The sequence below is a fragment of the Eurosta solidaginis genome, chromosome 2, assembly GCF_040869045.1.
Source record: "Eurosta solidaginis isolate ZX-2024a chromosome 2, ASM4086904v1, whole genome shotgun sequence".
NCBI lineage: Eukaryota > Metazoa > Arthropoda > Insecta > Diptera > Tephritidae > Eurosta > Eurosta solidaginis.
The window spans coordinates 259,940,584-259,961,264 of NC_090320.1; the positions used below are offsets into that span (position 1 = coordinate 259,940,584).

The 20,681-nt window shown below is 36.4% G+C and overlaps 1 protein-coding gene across 12 annotated transcripts in view; it reads left to right on the top strand.

The window, feature by feature from the left end:
- Positions 1-17,737, top strand: part of LOC137240859 (galectin-4-like) — a 56,040-nt gene extending 38,303 nt beyond the window's left edge. For all 12 annotated transcript variants that reach the window (XM_067767766.1, XM_067767767.1, XM_067767765.1 and 9 more), the window contains 3 exons: positions 7,952-8,067; positions 8,140-9,220; positions 13,544-17,737. In XM_067767766.1, coding sequence (XP_067623867.1) covers positions 7,952-8,067; positions 8,140-9,157 — 1,134 coding nt within the window. In that variant the 3' untranslated portion in view covers positions 9,158-9,220; positions 13,544-17,737. The remainder of the gene's footprint in view (positions 1-7,951; positions 8,068-8,139; positions 9,221-13,543) is intronic.
- The last annotated feature ends 2,944 nt before the right edge of the window (positions 17,738-20,681 follow it).

Genomic DNA, 20,681 nt, shown 5'->3' on the forward strand with positions numbered 1-20,681 from the left:
TTTATATGGAAGAATGAGTTCAATTAGGGCTTACATATAGAAAACGTTATTAATTGTTTCATTAAGCGTCTGTGTGAAATTGGCATTACCCACTCAAACAGTAAACCTTAGGACTTAGTTTACATATAACGAGATTATCTTCATTTTCGTACTTATGTAGCTCTTAATCGTAACTATTTTTTCCATATAAAGTTTTCCCTTCGATACTCGGTAATAATGAACAAGCTTTAGAGATGCGAATTTTTTTCATAGAAAAAGTTCGACTTCTATAGTCCAATCTCCAATTGGAAGCACAATTAAAGAGAAATGTGAAAATTTCACAAAAAATAATGTAGTTACTAGGGATGGAACATATGTAAAAGAGTATATTATCTATTGACGATTTATTATAGATTAGGGCATGTGTTAACGTGGTCTAAGTCAAAAATGTGTTAAAATATATGAAGACTCAAACAATTAAAACCTTTTATTTTCTATTACCAGAAATAGATAATAATAAAGTAGATATCAAATATAAATTCTGATCCCAAATGGAAACGGTTAAGGAAAGGCGAATCGATACAAGGTGAAAGCGATTTTAACCCAATTCTCGGTACAGCAGATTGACAAGAAAATTACCATTAATATCAATGTAATCAAATCCTGCTGTATAAAGTTTTGCCAGGAAAATCGCAAGAACAAGCAATCAGCTGATGATATAGCACCACCTTTAAATTTTTGAGTCTCCATTGAAAAATATTTGCTTTAACCCCTGTGTAATACCCCTTTACCGCCTCTTAACGGCACCAATATTTTTATGTGTTAGTTTTGACTTTGATATTGTTATTTGAAAAGGTGAGACTAGAATAAGTCGTAAATTTGATTTATATGGGCCACCCTAATGAATATAGTACGCATGAGTTACAACTAAACTAATTCGATGTCACAAAGTGCAGTATTTGTAAAATGTTCAGTATACTTAAGACGCGGTGTCCGAATTCCTAAACGCCGCTTCACATTCCTTCTTTTCTGTTCTTCTGCTCTCAAATGCGGGCGTCGAAAGGAGTATATTTTCGGGCAGAACATCTTCATGCATTCGCATAATATGAACTAGCCAATGTACACGTTGAAAATTTTGGTTTAAATCTTAAACTTTCAGGACAAAACTTTTTTTTGGTTTTAAATGCAGACCTGGCAACGTTTAAAAGGAAACGAGCTCATATGACTGGTTTTGATTTGAACATTTTGGTTTATATTTACGTCCAAACAATTTCTATTTTTCAAGCTTCTGGACTAAAATTTGAACCCGAATATATTGAAAATTTGGTTTACTCTCTTTTAGATTATAATATAAACCAAAAAGTTTAAAAGCGCGGTTCGGGTAAAATTTTTTGGTTTAAATATCAAATTTTGTATCGAAAATTATATTTTTCAAGTGTCTGGACTAAAATTAAAACCAAGATATCGTAGAAATTGCTGACAATTATTTAGTGGTTTTAAGTGTAGTATAAAATGGCAGTAAACTTTAATAGGTTTAAAAGATAAACTTAAATTTTTGACCATGTAGCCTTTGTGAAGGGCCCAGTGGAGAATCCACCCACTGTATTTTGAAATATGCTTAGACGGCGAATTAATTACTTCTATGACAGCTGTCGAATGTCTGTTTATAGTAGAGTTTATTATTTCTCAAATTTGTTCGAGGAGAAATTTCTCACGAGTATCGGCTTCTCACGAGATTCGATTACTCGATAAATTTCTTTTCAACAAATTTGAGAAATCGTAAGCTCGATTTGATAATGATTATAAAATTGTTCAAATATTAATCTACTAATATTAGAAATATTTCCTCTGTGTGCAAAGTTGATAAAAAAACACGTTCAATTTCATTTTTGATAACAGATACATTTATTTCCAACCACTGGCGTAGTGAGATTTTCTTGCGCCCGGGGAAAAATACTTTTTAGTAAAACAAATATCTATGTGCAAATTTTCCATGCCTTTGAGGAAGCAAATATATCAATGATATCATCAAAATTTATCATTTCAAATTTTTTTTCCACACTTAAAAATGTTAGGGTCACTTAGGCGACCCTGCCCCATCGTTAGGTTAGGTCAGGTTGAACTGGCCGGTCCATGAGGACCTCACATTGACTGAATGAGTCCGTAGTGTTACCAGAAGTTTGTTTTAACGACCAAACTGAAAAACCCTATCAAAAACCAGGACCTATGTTTTAAAATTACTCTGTCCTCTTGGCAAATACTAGAAGCTTCCTAGGACTGAAGCCACTTGCTGCTTCTAGATCTGACAGCTGTATCACTCCCAATAGCTGGAGTCTTAGCCTGGCAATCGCAGGGCACGAGCACAGAACGTGATCGATCGTTTCCTCCTCCAACCCGCACTTCCTACATCTACTATCACTGACCAAGCCTAATTTAAAGGCATGTGACGCCAGAAGGCAGTGTTCAGTCAGAATACCCGTCATGAGTCTACATTCCTCTCTTTTTAATGATAGAAGCAACTTTGTTAGTCTAAGGTTGTAAGACCTACACATAATATTCGACACTGTACAGCCCCGCACTTGAACCCACGCCTTTCCCGTTTGGTCGATCATGTGCACCTGTCGCCTTCGCTTAATCTCGCCCAGTCTAATTGGGACGTCTACGGAGAAAACTTCAGGGGATGCGCCCTTTTTAGCCCCATCGTTGTTCATTAAACGTTGCTGAATAAACGTTCGGAGCTAACAATTGATACTGAGATAGTCAAGTTTGGAAAAACATTTTCTACATACGAGATTTATAAAAGTAAGTAATTCTAATGGAGTTTAGGTTCAATTTCTTTTCTACTGCGATGTAATATTTTCCAGAAATCAGTTATAATAAAAATACAAATTATCCAGGAAGTTCTGCTTTGCGAAGATGCGCCCTTTGCTCCCCCTCACCACTCCACTGTTTCCAACCTGCCGAAAGTGATGGGGTTAAGCAACCCATATCAAGGAGGGTTTTGATTAAATAGCAAACAAAAAAATAACAAGATACCAAAACTTACTTATTGTTCTTATCTAGTTTAAAAGATAAACAAAAATATGTATGTATGTATAATAGGGTGCTCCTTAAAAATATCAAATAACCGACTTTTTCAGTCTCTTCTTCAAAAGCCAGTAAGAAGGTAAAAGATATAATATTTGCATTTTGCTCCCGATTGAAATAATTGGAATAATTAATTGATCTAATACACCAAATCGATAATACTATAGTCGAAGGTATCACTTGTAAATTATTGCTCCGATTTAAGACGGTTAAGGTGTGTTTTTATAGGGTTGTCAGAATACTGATCCTCTCGATACGCATTAGCCGTCTTCATCTGAGACCAAAATTTACATATATGTGATATTTTTAGCTATGGCACTATCGATTTGGCTTATATTCACAACAAAAAAGTTCTTTGAGTCCCCATGACGAATCCTGAGCTTGGGCACATGTGCGAAATCCTTTAAATTTCACTAACATCAATTACAGTGAATATTTTAATTTTACTACGTCTAATTATATGTATAAGAAGGTGTATGCTGCCGTGAGAATGGCGGTGACAGTGGTAGGTAACGAATAACAAATAAAAACGCATACATATTTAGGTAATAAAAAATATATATTGATATACATCTGCATATAATAATTATTGTTTGTAGAAGTATGAGTACAGAATATAAATGGTAGAATTACGTAAAGAAAATAAAAATTAAGGTGTAACCTTCACTATAGTGGATAAGGCATCGACACTCCAACTCGCAATCGTCTCATAACCTTGGAAACCTTGTAAAACTGAACATTATTTATATGAGGTTGCGAGCGCTGACCGATTTACGAACTTCGCAAGGTACTTGCGAATTTTCTTGAGCTGCTGTTATATTTCGTTCCAATTTTTTTACACTAGTCGATTTTTTGGTCGATTTGTTGATGTTCAACCGAACTTCTGACCGAGCCACAATGAAGTTTTTCATATTATAGAGCGGTACATCAAAAGTAATTGATCAAGAAAAATTTAGCCTTTTTCCTGCGTGAAAAATAGTAGTATGGAAGTAATTTTGACGTTTAAAAATCCATAGTAAATAGTGAATCAAGCAAGAAGAGCACATAAACAAAAGAAATGTAAGGAATGTGACTTCCCTTATAAGTGCCCGTTTCTCCACCGCCGTGAAATTCACTATGAGCTTTTTGCGTTTTGGTGCTGCAGCTATTGTTATTTCCATTTCTGAAATAAAATAATAATTATTTATTGCAGAAAAATTAAAAAACCATGTGCTTACATAATTTTTCCAGTTTGATTACCTTTTTTCTTCAAGAAATATATGGCACTTGACTTATTTCTTGCGGAAACCGGTGTTGCCGTATGCAAATTTGATGGAAAAATAGTAGTAAAGTATCGTACTAAATTTCTTGTAAACTGCGTACTACTTCAAGAAAATTTAACACAAAGAATTTTCTTGAGCATTTCTTGAGCGTTTTTTATATGGAATTTTTACTTTCTTGTGATCTGCGTACCGCTCTTAGGCATGAAAGTAACAACGCCGCAAACACGGAAGATTTTGCATTTGTAAATATGAAGGAACTTACTAATCAATTGAAACTTATATCGCCTCGCCCATTTACATACAAAATTTCGCGAGGCACTGTTACACATTTTCTCTTTATACAAGAAAAATACATGCTATCATCATTTGTCTCCTATTCATTTGTTGACATTCAGTTTTTAATATCCGAGTTTTTTTTTACACGCATATACGTTTCGTTTTCGCGTAAAAAAACGCCTATCCTCGCTTAGATAATGCTTAGGAGACCCATCTAGCGGCAGTGGTTAAATAACTAACATAACAGAACAGGGTGTACCGAAAATCGGAGACACAACCCTCTGATGGCCATAGGGTATAACATATAGATGAATCAGTTGCGATGAATTGTGGACACTTATAGAATACATACCCTTCAAAAAAGGCGAGTACTCCATAAATAGTGTAAGGAATACTCCTTTGGGAGTATAGGAGTGTTCCAAAACTAATATGTATTCATACAAAAAATGTGCTCCAATTAACATTGCGATGTCCTAGGAGAGGAGAAGGTGATCCCACTCCCGCTTTGTTTGTGAGTATTCCATAGAGTACATACGTGAGAGTACTTTCCAAAGTACTTTCACTGTAGTACTGCATAGAGCACCCACAGAGGATCATGTGCAAAGTACTAAAGAGGAATTGTGTTGTCGGAATGAATTATCGGAGTGAATTTAATTTAATATGACAGTAAATGAAGAGGGATAATACAACTTTTATATTTTATACTACGAATATTCTTATGTTATTTAGCATTTGCGTGAATAAAGAAACTAATATTTCTCTACACTATAGTATGTATACATAAAACCAGTGCGCTGTTGCATTTTATCAGAGTTGCCATAGCAAAATTGTATCATCAGTTGTTTGTATGCAATATTTTACTTTTGGCAACTCTGTTCGATCGTCATCGTTTTGTGATCACGGTCGTTAAAAAACGACCAATAATCGGCTGATGGTGGTCCGCAAACGCATTGCAAAGGAGTATTGTTAGAGTACTCCAACATGAAGAAAATGGAACACGTAATCCAACAATTTTTGCAGGGTAGAATTAGTGTAGAGGGTGAAACAAAACATATATTTCAGTTACATCTGAGTATAATGCGTATTGATTTTTAGTAGGACAAATTTTATGCGCAGCAATTTCAGAGGTGTATTTAAAGTTTGTCGCTTAGCAGTCCATATAAAGTTTAAGCGTAAACGTATATAGAAGTAAAAAAAAAAACACAGCTAATGTTGAAAAATGGTGGAAAAGTACCAACAAGTGGGAAAATTAATTTCACTTGCAAAGTAAAAAAGCAACCTTAGACAAAATAAATTTCGAGATCTTATTCTTATGCTTTGCTTGCAACAAAAGCTGAAAGTTATCTACTTTCTCAGATGGCGCCAGTATCGCTCAATTTGCCGTTCTCCATAAAAATACGTGCAATTTACTCAACATGCATAAGATTGCGTTAAACGCATCTATACGAAAAGCTTCTTATGTGAGGGGGCTTTTTTAAGCCAATTGATGGCTGAAGATTAAGGAAGGGTAAACGGTTTTTAGTACCATGACGAATACTCTAAATTTGTCCAGTGTGGCGCCCCAATTTGGCAATTTGGGTGTCTATAAGGGCAAATCGAATTGTTGTCCGTGCCACCTGAAAATACGGGTACCGGTATGCGTATTGGTAACATATTTTTTAATAGGGGAGTATATGATACCCTATCGAAGTTTTAGTACTGCTTACTTTACGGCTACAATTTCCGCCTGAAAGACAGTACACTCATCTGGCAGCCTGTAGTATCTACTTAGTATACTACACACCAGACTCGACACTTTCCGTTAATTTGGTACCATCGATAAAACACGTGTATAGTATGTTCCGCCATTTCCGCATTCTTGCGCCAACCCTCCGATCGAAGATCTCTTCCGAAGCTCAGACACAGGAACATGAAATCTGTTCGTACTATAATAGATGGCGCTATGCGGCTATGCCCATGCGGCCTACACTCAAGTTGTTCCGGGGCCTTAAGCCTTGCTATATTGTTTGGCCACTGTGTCTGCAGGCGCGATGTGTAGAATGGCATACAATGCTGCTGACGGGGTAGTTTTAAAGGCTCCAGTTATGCTAATCATTGATAGTCTGCATACGTTGTCTAGTTTTTTGGTGTACGTATTTTTTGTGTGGTTGTTTCCACTAAACGAGGACCCCATAGTAAAGTATGGGCTGGGAAATTGGCGTAAATACCCAATGTGAGTGTTAGGGCGATAGACTCCACGCGCATCCTACCATACTCTTGCATGCATAGAGTAACGCGGGGGCTCTCTTCGCTCTCTCTTCCATATGGAGTTTCCACGACAACTTACCATCTATTATAATTCCGAGAGGTTTTGTGCTCTACTTTTCTTTTAGGGCTACCCCTCCCAGCTTAGGCCTAGTCCAATCCAGGATCTTATATTTCCTAGTAAATAATACCAAATCGGGTTTTTCCCGACTCCATATGGCCAAGCATGTACATACATCCCGAAGCGCCTGGTCCATCAGAGGGCTAGTTATATGGTTTGATGAAGTTCCTATTGTGATTAGAAATTTACGAATTAATTCTCAGTATTAGGTCTTACAACCTTAGACTAACAAAGTTGCTTATATCATTAAAAAGAGAGGACTGTGAACTCATGACGGGTATTCTGACTGCCTTCTGGTGTCACATGCCTTTAAATTAGGCTTGGTCAGTCAGATGTAGGAAGTGCGGGTTGGAGGAGGAAACGATCGAGTACGTTCTGTGCTCGTGCCCTGCACTTGCCAGGCTAAACTCCAGCTATTAGGAGTGATACAGCTGTCATATCTAGAAGCAGCAAGTGGTTTAAATCCTAGGAAGCTTCTAGTATTTGCCAAGAGGACGGAGTTATTTTATACATAGGTCCTGGTTTTTGATAGGGTTTTTCAGTTTGGTCGTTAAAACAAACTTCTAGTAACACTACGAACTCAAGCAGTCTATGTGAGGTCCTCATGGACCGGCCAGTTCAACCTAACCTAATTCTCAGTATTCCCTTTATACTGTTCTTGTGTCTATTATCTGTGACGTTTTCTGAGTTTCAGCTTAAGAACATGAATAAAAAATGTTCTTTTATACCTTCTGTATTTTTTGTAAACAAATTTTTACGTCAATCGAAATATCTTTTTTATTTTTTTACAAATTGCATTTTATAAACATTCAGTCTCATTAAGTCTTGAGATTTGCTCATGCATCGTTTTGTTCTTAACTATCGAGATGTATGTTGTGGTTGATAGTAATAACTTTAAATAAATTCTAGTCTATTTATAAGCGATAATGGAAAAACTGTCTGATTCAACTTTTTAAACCAAGATTATAATTTTCGATTGCAGAGCTCATTCTACGACTATGTGGAACCAGTGCCTGTGTACCAAAACGAAAAGATCGGAACATTGAAAGAAGGTGTAAGCTTCGCAATAACCGGCAAGATTTTGCTAAATTGTGAGCGGTAAGTCCTCCTGCTGTAATTTTAAATCTAAGTGGACTCTCTTAAATAAGTATTATTCTTATGCTCCCACAGGTTTTCGATCAATTTCATTATTGAGAATACAACACGCGATGTTGCGCTTCACATCAATCCACGTCTACCGCAAAACTATATAGTAAGAAATACCAAAGCGAAAGGTGTATGGGGCAAAGAGGAAGTCTCATCAGCACTGCCATTCTCATTGCACCGTGGTAGCCACTTTGCCATACAAATATTCATAACCGATAATGATTACCTAATATCTGTGAATGGTATACATTTTGCCAAATATGCACATCGTTTACCTTACACAGCCGTTTCCACAATCGAGGTCAAAGGCGATGTGGAGGATGTGAGCATGGAACGCTCTGAGGTACAAAGCTATCCAGAGCGCATACCTGGCGTCGAACCCAAAGATATAAGCATGGCCTTAGATGTATTCGATGAGCAAACCAATGGTGATGACAAGACCGCGTTGGTGCCATACGACGAAGTGGATGGTAAAAATTTAGATTGGGCACCACTTAGCTTCAGAAGTACGATTGCCTTAATGAAAAATGTTGCCTGTGGCATTCCATTGCCATATTATGGCTTATTACCGCCCAACTCACTAAAAGTGGGACGCTGCTTGCAAATTGTAGGACGCGTTAAATTATTGCCACAATCATTTTATATTAATCTGCAAAAAGGTCATCAATATTGGCCGCATCCAATTATTGCATTTCATTTTAATCCACGTTTTTCGAAACAAAGTGGCGCTATTGGTAAAGCGATTGTTTGTCGAAATGCTTGGTACAATGGTGCTTGGGCGGAAGAGGAACGCTCTGAATTGGATACAGATTTTCGTCCGGGTAAAGCATTTCGTTTAGCGATTGTGTGTGCCGACAATGGTTTCGAGGTGTATTTGAATAATAAAATCATAACGGAGTTTAGTTATCGCATTAAACCGGATATTGTGGATACGGTATATATACAGGGTGATATTAAACTGCGTAGCGTTAGTTTATTGGCAAATTTATCACCAAAGGGTACAAGACGCATTTATACAAATCCAATGTTTAGATATAACTAATGAATGGTGTGGTAGCAGCTAAAGGAAGAGGAACTAAAGTGAAATATATGTATATGATGATGGGTAAGCGAGATTAAAATAAGTAACGTAAAACCTCGAACACATAACATTTCCAATGCTGCATCAAAAATCTTATGTGTTCGGGTCTTAATATCCAGTGGAGTCTAGGGATGTCAGATCGAAACAAAAAAAATCTATTTTTCAATCGATTCAAACGAACTACATAGAAATGATTGATGCAACTTCGTCTATGCTATCCAAAATCGGAGTAATATATAGAACGAAATTGCTGTCATGGCCGGGGTAGTGATTATAAGTTATATTTTATCATGAATTAAATCTTTAACTTGTCCACTGTAATTAACTTGGTTTCTTTCTTTTCATTTCGGTATCATTGCATTCAAAAATAGAGCCCAAGTTGATTCTGTTTACAGCTGGTTCTCGTTTTCTTTAGAAATTCCCCAACTAGTGTGTATTTGCTTTCACTCTACGTTTCTACTCGATAAATAAACTCCCTATGTGTCATAATCGAAAAGCGCAGGTCTCCCCAGGGCAGTCCTTTTGGTCCACTCCCGTTTACGCTTCTCGTCATAATGCTTTAATATTCCAGCTTCCTCCTTGATACTGACGTTCTAAAGCTCCGCAGTATAATCAAAGATGTTTCGGGCTCCTTTCTTCGGCAACAGGACATTAATCTGGTTAATTGTCGTTGTGTCAACAGTCTCATCCTTAATCTAAACAGATCCTTTTCTATGCCATTATTCAAATCAAATAGCCTTAGTTAATGAATATGTGTAGTTTGTGATTTTAGTTTCATACTTAGCAACAATATCTTTTTTGTGCTTCCAAAGCTATATAGCTTCTCTTCGTAGATATGCAAAAGTCTTTAGGAACCTAATACTACCAGGAAAGCTGTATTTATTTCTTGTGCGCTCTAAGGTTTGTCCGCTTATCAATATGCCATCCTTTGAAATGAGGAAACCTCTTTAATTGTTCATAAGTGTCTATGAATTCATGGTTGTTGGCATTCGGTATTTTTTAGCTCCATCTGCAAAAGAAAAGGAAGTCGAGTCAATTATTATCATTATAATGCAATCTTACGCGATCACAAGGCGTGATTACATTCAGGACGGCAACTACAAAGCAGTATCTGTGAGAGTTGTTACAAAGCAGCATGGCGTTACAAAGAATATATAGAACAATCAATCACGAAGGCAGCTGTCGCGAATCAAATAAGATTTTTGGCAAGCCACAGAAATTGGCGTGCTCGTTTTTTTACCATAATTAGTCCCGTTTTTCTAAAATGTTCGCTATTGTTTGTCATAATTTATATTTGTGACTCTTGCATCCCGGGTAATCAAGTAGAAAATGCTTGGCTACGGTTGTCGTTAAACTTTGCTTTATTCTGGCTGTAGTCTGCAGCCGCCGTTTTCAGTGTAATCATGATAATATACGGAATAACCTAACTGAACAAAAAACTTAAACTACATGGCCCGTAATCATAGTCGCTGACTAAAATACCCTTTAATTAAAATCTTGTCTAAATTAAAAATGGGATTTAAAATTTTGGTCTGTCATAGACATGTTAAACATAGTTTTCAGCTAAAATAAGCATGGACAGGGTATCCGCATGAAAAAAAGGTATTGATTGGCGCTTTGAAGAAATTAGAAATTTTAAAAATTCACCCTGTTCCTTACAACCGTGGTTACTTGACTCCACGTATAAAAAATGGTAATTTTTTACTTGACAAAAACTCTTACAATAGCACAAAAATTGTCAAAGGAGTACCTGAAAACGCGTTCTGAGCATAATCCGGTGGTGGATAATTATCATTCAATTCTATTTAATAAAAGTTATTAGCAAACCTTTTGTAAAAATTCGCTGGTTTTTATCAGCCGTCAATTTAAAATTGAGTGCACAATCTTTTAATTGAACATGAACATACTTATTTGAAGAAAATTTACTTAATTTCGTTCTTGAAAAATTATTTAAATCTCGCAACATAAACGAATAAGTAGTTAAAGCGGATTTGGTCTCCTTAAAGCAAAGGAAGCAACAAAGCTATCCACTCATAAACTCGTATTCATGTTGAATAGTTTATATAGTTTGTAAGAATGTTGTAAAGAAAAGTTGATTGCATTAAGACAGATGTGACTGCCAAAATGATGCCAACCTTTAATGTTAGGTGGCCCTAACCGTTAAAGCCGTTTAATTTAATAGACCCGAAACCGAATAGGGATATCTCTAAACTCGATACTAATATGCAGGACATTCAATGATAACCAGGTTAAATCAAATTTAGGTTTGTCTTCGCAAAGTCAGCATAAATAAAAGGAGCTTAGTATAGTTTTCCATAGGAAAGAAGTGGCCTAGAATGTTGAGCCATTGTACATGGACCTGCAAAGTGTAAGTCCTTTTTACATTAGAAAATCATTGAACTCAAGTCGATCATGACATAGACTAAGAGGGTGATAAAGAGGGGAAGTAGTTCAGCAGCGCCCGTGCCAAGCAATTCTTAAAATTTTTGATTGCTAATTCTTGTTGTATTCCGTGTTTTATTTCACGATTTCTTTTAAGAGGAATTGGCAAATGTAAAGGGGAATAGAAGACACAAAAGGAAATGTCAGCAGAATTGAATTCAAGAACTCTGTAATGTAATTCAATAATTAGAAGTCGGAAATAAGAAATTGTTCTTTTATCAATAGATATTCACAAAAAAAAAACCGAATAATTACCCTCAAACGGCTGCGAAACTGGTGAAAATTGTACCAGCGCAAACCGCCTTTTTAGTTAATTCTTTTCTGTGTACAACAATATCACCAAAATTACATCAACCACATGAAAGTATTAAACTTTTGTTTTGCAAAAATATCTTGATAGAGTACAAGTATTACTTTTAATTAATTAATTGATCTTTGAATGCGGAATAGTCTTAATTACAGATTTCGCATATGTGGAGCCAAGTAACCATCCCGCATTTTAAGATTGTGTAAACATATTAATACGCATTCTAGGTATAATAATAAGTTAGCTCCTGACGTATATTTGCTTGTCGGGGAAGCCTTTTTTCACTTCCATTTAAGTTCATTGCGTTTAAACAGCAAATTGTTTAATTTCTAGCAACTTTTGACAGCAGACCACCAACTTAAAACCTATTTTAAAAAGTTAAAATCGGGCTCATGTCATTTTAAATTTAAAATACTCTTTTAGAGATAAAATAGTGTTTAAGTGGACTATAACAGACTTAAAATGATATTTAATTTAGAACCATATTTAAACCAATAAAACTCTATTTCATTTCGACTATGATTATGGGCCCATGTTTTTTAAAGTTGATTTCTGTGGGTAGATATACCATTTCATGATGATTTAAACTATATATATTAAAATTAAAAAAATTGAATGGATTTAAATCAGTTGTATTTTCTAAAGCGTCAGCTAGAATTTTAAAAGCGTCATTGGGTTTTAGATAACATGAATTGAATTTTAGAATAATCAACTGGATTTTAGAAAACGCCAATTAGATTTTAGAAAATTAAAAAAAAATTTATATTCACGCTGTCTTAAACTCAATTCAGATTTTCTAAAATCCAATTGCCCATTTTTCTCTATTCACTATTTCAAAGTTATTTTAAAGAACACAAATTGGATTTTGGAAGACGTCAATTGGACTTCATAAAGAATGTATTGAATCTTTTTAGTTGAGACTTTCCAAAATCCAAATTAGGTTTTCTAAAATCCAATTTACAATTCTAAAATCCAATTTACGCTTTCGAAAATCTAACTGACTGTTCTGAATTCCAATTTACACAAGGAGAATCTATACAAGGTAATCAAAAGCCATCATCCCGTCGCAAAGGTCCAGATAAATAATAATAGACGTCTGGTTCAGTTTATGAGCCAGATAATTTCTTAGTTTCTTATCTTTAGTTTGGCAGCGCTGGCTTTAATAAAACTACTTTTTCAAAAATAGATGTCGTTACTTAACCTTTAGTCCGGCGACATCTGCCTATCACAACTCATGAGACCTCTGCTTCTCAAGTCTCCCAAAAATGCAGAGCATCCCCATGAGAATCGAGCCTGATACGGAGCTAGAAAACTCACTGGATGATGGCTAAAGCGAATTCACCCAATTTTCCGTGCAGAAGAATGTAAAGTCAAAAGTAAATTTGCATTGATTTCTATTAACTGACATATTGTTGTACAAGGCGTTGTACGGAAAATTATCAAGGAGAAGCAATCAGCTGTTGAGATAACAACACCTGGTACTGAAATCGCCTTGAATTTACCGTTTCTAAAATCCATCTGGAATTGGTGTAGCCTAAAAATGGCAAAGTTTTGAATTTATATTTAATAATAAATATCAATATTAATTTCCATTGCAGAATTCCATCGCTGCTGGCAGAACATAGCCCACGAGAGACGGGAAAACGATGTTTTGTCGCTGTTGCGAAACGAACCAATACATTGAATGAATATACGAATTGCTTAATTAAAATAAGTTAATTTTTTAATTATATATTTACGCATGTATAGTTTGTAATTTTTTTTTATAAAGTTTTTTTGCAGTTTTGTTTAGACTTTTAGTTAACAAAAAAAATAAAAAAATAAAATCAGCAAATCAAAGATAGATTATATTTAAAAAATTAAAAATGTAGCAAAATGTTTAAGTTATGTTTTAGTTTCCATTTCTAACACTAATTATTATTTTTAATTAATTTAACGCATTAAAAATATAAAACTTTTATAAAAGGCGCAAAAAAAATTCTTTTAAAGTTTCTAACTCGAATTAGATATATTTTTCAAAGACAATAACTAATTTAATCAGTGTGTTTAGTCAGATTTTGGAAAAAAGCCTGGAAAATCGATATTTAGTCAACGATATTTCAAGTTTTTTTTTTTATTAATGTTTTCTTAATTGTGATGTGTTTCTGTATATAAGTAACCGAAGAAAATTTATAATCTTTAAATAATATATAGTAGGTCAATGTCCATTCATATACTGGATATTATTAAATTTATATATATCTTCAGCTTAATGTGAAAATGTGCTAAGTCACTTTTTACGAATTTTACAGGAGACGAAAAAAACTGAATAATTTTTGAAATAACCTTTTTTCACAACTGTGAATGAGGATACCTTAATTGGAATGCTTTTGAGTGTAGAAGCTTTGAAAAAGATAAATAAAAATCATGTATGCCAACCCAGCAGCTATTTTATGACTTAGCACAGTTTCCGCACTCATAACAAATTTTTTTTTCTGACTTAGCACTTTTTACTCAATATGTTTTCCCATCTCTCCTCACCTTTAATGATTGAAATAAAAAACTAAAACTAAACTATATTTCACAAAAAATACTATATCTATTTGTCAAACTATTTCTAACGGTTCTGATCTGGACTCTTTTGCCGGATAGTGCGCAGACAATAATTTATATTTAAATTCAAACAAATGTTGTGTTGTGTCTTATTCCAAAAAGAAAACTGCCACATACTTTATCTACAAACTAAATACTAAATATCTTAATCGTTGTCAAGAGAGTAAAGACTTGGGTGTAATTTTTGACTCAAAACTCTCCTTTTCTAGTCATATTGACTTCATTGTTTCAAAATTGGTTGCAATGGTTGGGTTCAGTTATCGAAACACCTGTGACTTTAAGGACCCTATGACGTTGAAGGCACTTTATATATCCTTGGTCAGAAGTGGTGTTGAATATTGCTCAATAATATGGAATCCTTTCTATAAATCTAACTCTTATAAAATTGAGAAAGTTCCAAAATTTTTTACAAAATTGCTTTACGTATGCTTCATTGGGCAGACGGCCTCCCATCATATACCAGCAGTCACAAATTGCTTGGTCTTCAGGCTCTGCATGACAGAAGAACTTTTATCTCACTCATGCTTGACTTTAGCATGAATTGTTCTGATTTATCTGATTTGTTCATTCCATATATTCCAATGCGTGATCTTCGGCATAATAGATTATTTATCTAAATAACAAATAAAACGAATTATGCTATAAATGAACCTATAACTAGGACTATACATACATCTAGCAAATCGATTCAGTAGTGTTTTTAATTTTAATAACAGCTTATATAAGTTTAAGCTTGAATTGTTTTCTATTTTTAACTAGTCTGTAAGAAAGCATGTAGTTATCGACATGTAAGAATTGAAGTAGATTATAGTCAGCGCAAAGCATTTATAACACACGGAAGGTATGTATCAATTGGGTGAAACCAATTTAAATGGGTTGTGTAGGCAACCCTCTCAAGGGGTTCCCAGCGCAATATATAGCTTCTCCAATCCAATTGTCAACCTCACCTGCCCGTGGCGAATTCTGTTTCATTGACAGCCGAGGCTCTGGCGACCTCAAGTTCCTCATGGAACTAGGGGGTGGGGAGAACGAGATGGTCTAGAAGGCTTAATGTGGTCATATAAATCCTTCCCGCGATGGTCGAACTAGTACCTTAATAGTCCTTTGTTACCGGAACGTACCGGATCTATATGCGGCCAAGGACCATCAACATCGGCCCAAAAGCCTTCGGGGAGTGTCTTTATCGTTAATACAACAACAACAATAACAACAACAACAAAACATGTACTTTTAGACTGAATGAATTAAATACATAAACAAAATGCGCGCACAAAGAAATGACTAGTAATTCAGATTGATATTATTGACTGATTGACTTAGCACATTTTTTTTGAACAGTTGACGACTTAGCACATTTACACATCATTGCAAGCACCACGGCTCGTTACTGCAAGACCTGGAAGGGTCTACCCTTCCCCCATGTCTTAAAAGGTGGACCGCAAATTATCTGGGTGGTCGGCAGGCATCGGTGCTATTTAGAAACGAAACATCAAAGCCAAGGAGAATTAAACAAGGGGTGCCACAGGGTGGTGTCCTATCCCCACTTTTGTTTAATTTCTACATATCTAAACTACCTTCACCACCGGAAGGAGTCACAACCGTTTCCTACGCCGATGACTGCACAGTAATGGCCACAGGCACAGGCCCACAGATCGATGAGCTATGCAATAAAATAAACGGCTACCTCCCTGATCTCTCCAGTTTTTTCGCCTCGCGAAACCTGGCATTATCACCGACTAAATCTTCCGCGACCTTATTTACAACATGGACGTCCCAAATGTCGACCATTTTGAACATCCACGTCGATGGCTCTACGCTACCGACTGTCCTACACCCCAAAATCTTGGGTGTGACGTTTGATCAGGATCTACATTTTGGTGAGCACGCAGCCGCAATTGTTCCGAGAATTCAGAGCCGTAACAAAATCCTCAAATCCCTTGCTGGCAGTACCTCGGGAAAAGATAAAGAAACGCTCATGACTACATACAAAGCAATTAGCCAGCCGATTACGTGCCACGCGTCACCCATATGGTCGCCAAGCCTAAAAATTACCCACTGGAAGAAGCTACAGGCCTGCCAAAATACTGCTCTCAGAATTGCAACGGGCTGTCTTCTTATGTCCCCACAACACCATCTACATAATGAGGCGAGAATACTCCCCATCAGGGAAAGAAACGAGATGCTGACCAAACAGTTCCTGTTGAATACCCAGAAACCTGGGCATCCCAACAGACATCTGATTGACGAGCCAGCACCGCCTAGGGGCTTAAGGAGTCATCTCCGTAAGCATTTTGAGGAAATACGGCATCTGAGAACACAGCCGTATAAAGCGAAAAAACACAAGCAGGTCCTTGGTGAACTCCACAAACAGGCGTCGGACCTTTATGCCGGGAATTGCCCGGTGAACCCAGTACTCAAAGTAAAGTATCCAAAACTTGCGGAAGAGGAACGCATACTCCCCAGGGAAACGCGTGTCACTCTGGCTCAACTTCGTTCTGGATACTGTAACAGGTTAAACTCTTACATATCCAGAATCAACCCCGACATACAAAATGTATGCCCCGCTTGCAATGTGTCCCCACATGACACCAACCATCTCTTTAATTGTAATGTGGAACCAACGCCTCTAACACCCCTTTCCCTATGGTCCACCCCTGTTGAAACAGCAAGTTTCCTTGGACTCCCGTTAGAGGATATTGATGACAGTTTGTGATCGGTCGCGTCTGTTAGGTGGGGCGAAGCACTGCTACAACAACAACAACAACAACATTGCAAGCAGCACGTAAAAATTAAAAATTAAAAAATTTTTTTTCTTGTGATCGATGTATTTTGAATTCAGTTTTAAAACTGCATTAAAATACAATTTTTCAAAAAAAGTGACTTAGCACATTTTCACATTAAGCTAACGATATACTTACCTATTTATATGTGTTCTTTGTTTAAAATGAGTAGGTACTCTATACACATTCTAATACCTATGCAGGCTCTACAATATAGCGTCTATATCTAATACTGTAAAATACTGATTGCTTTTGAAATAGCTGATACTATTTATATTTACTTATTTATGAGTGTACTATTTCAAATTTTTAAATATGCAACAGAAATCGGTTCATTATTTTATAAGTAAACTGAAAATGAGGTTGAATTTGCCTTAATTTTTTCTAGAAATATTAAATGAATTCATAAAAGTTATCAAACTTGAATCTTTAAATGCTATAACGATGATATTTAAATAAAGAAAAGCTTTAACCAACAAAGATGAATAGTTTTATGTATTAAGTTGCATTTTCTCTCACTATGGTTGGCAACTTGTCGATGTTGTGATCGCCGGACTACATGGCTTTGCGGTTTAGGGGCTTACGTTTACGCTCTTCCGCCTCAAAGGAGGGCAGCGGGATGTCCGTGATCCAGAACTGTTAATAATGAGGATGAGAGAGTAAGAACGGAGCGGCAAGCCAAGGAAGACAAAAGCGCTACAAGCGATGCGTGGGACTCGGGGGAGCGAAAGTAGTGCAGGGTCAACGAGCTCCGTAATGGTACGGCATGTGCATCCAAAGCGAGCGGTGGGATTAAGAGAGCATCCACAAAAGCACAACTGAAAAGTAACGATTAGCCAAGAACGAATGAAAGAAGGTGATAAGCCAAATGGAGGGGCTAAAGGGAGGTTACACTGACTGTGGTGCTGGTTGTCCGTAACAATGCTTTCAGAGAGATGTTTACTGAAAGCTGGATATCTGTAGGAAAAGAGCTTATTAGCTTTTTGGTCAAGATGTTGCGGGAAGAACAAGTAAGCCGCTTCCAACCTTTGATACGGCGGGATGTTACAATGGTATAAAGATGATAATCACCCCAATTTTAAATATTCCCTCGGAATTTTGTTCTCGTGGATTTTTTATTCCCGCGGAAGAATTCCTCAAATTCTTTTCTCCTAGGGAGAACAATAATTGGGGAATAGGAATTTCGAATTTTGAAAGTCAGCTGTTTTGTGAATTGAAATTTCGTTGCGCATTTCTTATTTTGTTTAAAAAATTGAAAAGTTTAATTATTGTTGCAAATTTGTTTGAAATTAAGAAATAAAATGTAAACAATGCACAGTATAGCATTTCATGTGTGGTATTCACTGTAAAATGAGTAAAGGGCTAATTAAACTTCCTTAACCCTAACGCCATAGTCGTAACCATACCCATATCCATAACCATCTCCAATGTGATCTATTAATGGTGCCTTAACGTAAAAATCGTGAAAATTTCATAAAAATGAAGAAAACGCAAAAAATTACAAACATATTCCACAAAAGATCAGTCTCTTAGTCATAACGTATCCAAAAAAATGAATAAAATCTACAAAAAGTTATTAAATTCACCAACTCAAATATTTCTAGGTTATGGATATGGCGAGAAACCAAAAACCAATTGGTTCGCTATGGTATGGTTATGGCGTTAGCGTTATGGTATGGCACCATTAATCGATTACATTGATTTCCATAAGGTTGATTCGATCAGCTGTTTTATCTGGTTATGGTTATATGGTTATAAGTCAACATTAATTGGTCCTTAATGAAATGGTGCCACAGCAACATCAACAGAGGTGCATAAGAAGAAGACGGCGGGATAACACAAATCCGCCGGAGTTGCCTCCTTTCATTCTGCAAAACAATTTTTTGGCGGCCAAGTCGAGTTGAATTCGTCTTTCGTCAAATGCCAAAATCTATTTAAGCTTTCTTAAAAAATCTTTGCGCAATTTCTGGATGGCTGCATCATATATATCAAGAGCTCTTCCGTTGCTTATGATATACTTTTCGACTTAAAATAAAGAATATTGTGGTAGAGAAATCTCCCTCTCACTCACATTCATAACACCTACTTTTCTCCCATAACCGGTTTCCGCTTTTTCGAACATTGTTCAGAATAGGAGGAAAGGGAATGGGAGAAGGGAAAAAACTCGCACGGAATTTTTGTTTAGAATTGGACTGAATTTGAAAACTAACACCATAAATTTTGTTATGCGAATGTGCATTGCTTCATCCTCTAAAACTCCAAATCTGTGTGGATTTTCAAAATCTTTTGTGCCTATACGATTAAGGAAATTTTCTTTTTAAGTAAGAAAAGGCCTTCCTGATTTTTGTTGTTCAAGTAATCACACCTCACTGTAGCCTTTTCGACGTTTTGAGGGCTTAGCCGAGCGGCTTAGGGGCCTGCATCCTAACGGCGAGATGTCGGTGGCTAATAATAGCCAATGCCTCTAATCGAGAATGTTAGGCGACCATGCCCGTGGATGATTTGCAGTTAATGTGTATATTCGGCTGTATTTGAACGGAACATTCCTCAAACAGGGCACCCACAGGAAGTAACGGTGGCCTTACCAAAGTCAGCAAAAGACGCTGCTGTAATGGATGGTTATTCGGTCCTACATTTAACATAAGATCGCTGAGCCCACAATATGGGACAGCCGTTGTACGGCCACTGACCGCGAAGTGAGCGTTTTGCATTGGCTCGAGAGACAAAGGAATCGAGACGAAGGCAGTTCGCCGACTCAAATTCGGAATCAGTTGTACAAACCATGCGGGAATTTAATTGCCTATCTTAATATACACATATAGTTCGATGAAAAGAAGGAGAGGTCAGACACTGGAACACACTACAGGTTAACTTATTACTTTTGTCTTAAAGACGCTACAGTTATCGGGCAGTTTCAACTTGCAACTTACATGGTGCTCCTGACAGAGAATATAGCACATTTCCTTTAAACTTCGACCCAAACGTGAACCAGTTCTCTCCCCAATTGTCTCACGAACGAATGAATGGGATGAAGCTGGAGAGGAGGAGGGGCAGCTGATCGCATGAAATTAGCTGTACGGTGTGGCATAAAGTCAATTTTGGTAAGAATGCTGGAGTGCTCGAAATCTGATGGACCATAGCCAATTTCACGAAGCCTTATCAACGAACGGGTTTCAGCCACTTTACCTGAAATATTTAACGGATTTATGTTCAACATGGCGGCTTTTTTAATTGTTTTTGTTTTGGTGGGAAGTGAGTTCCATATACAGATTGTACTGACAAAGAACAGCCTTGAGGATGTTTTGTATTTAAACTTATGGACCAAAAGATTTAGGGTCCGAGTGGACTGACACAAATTTAGTTT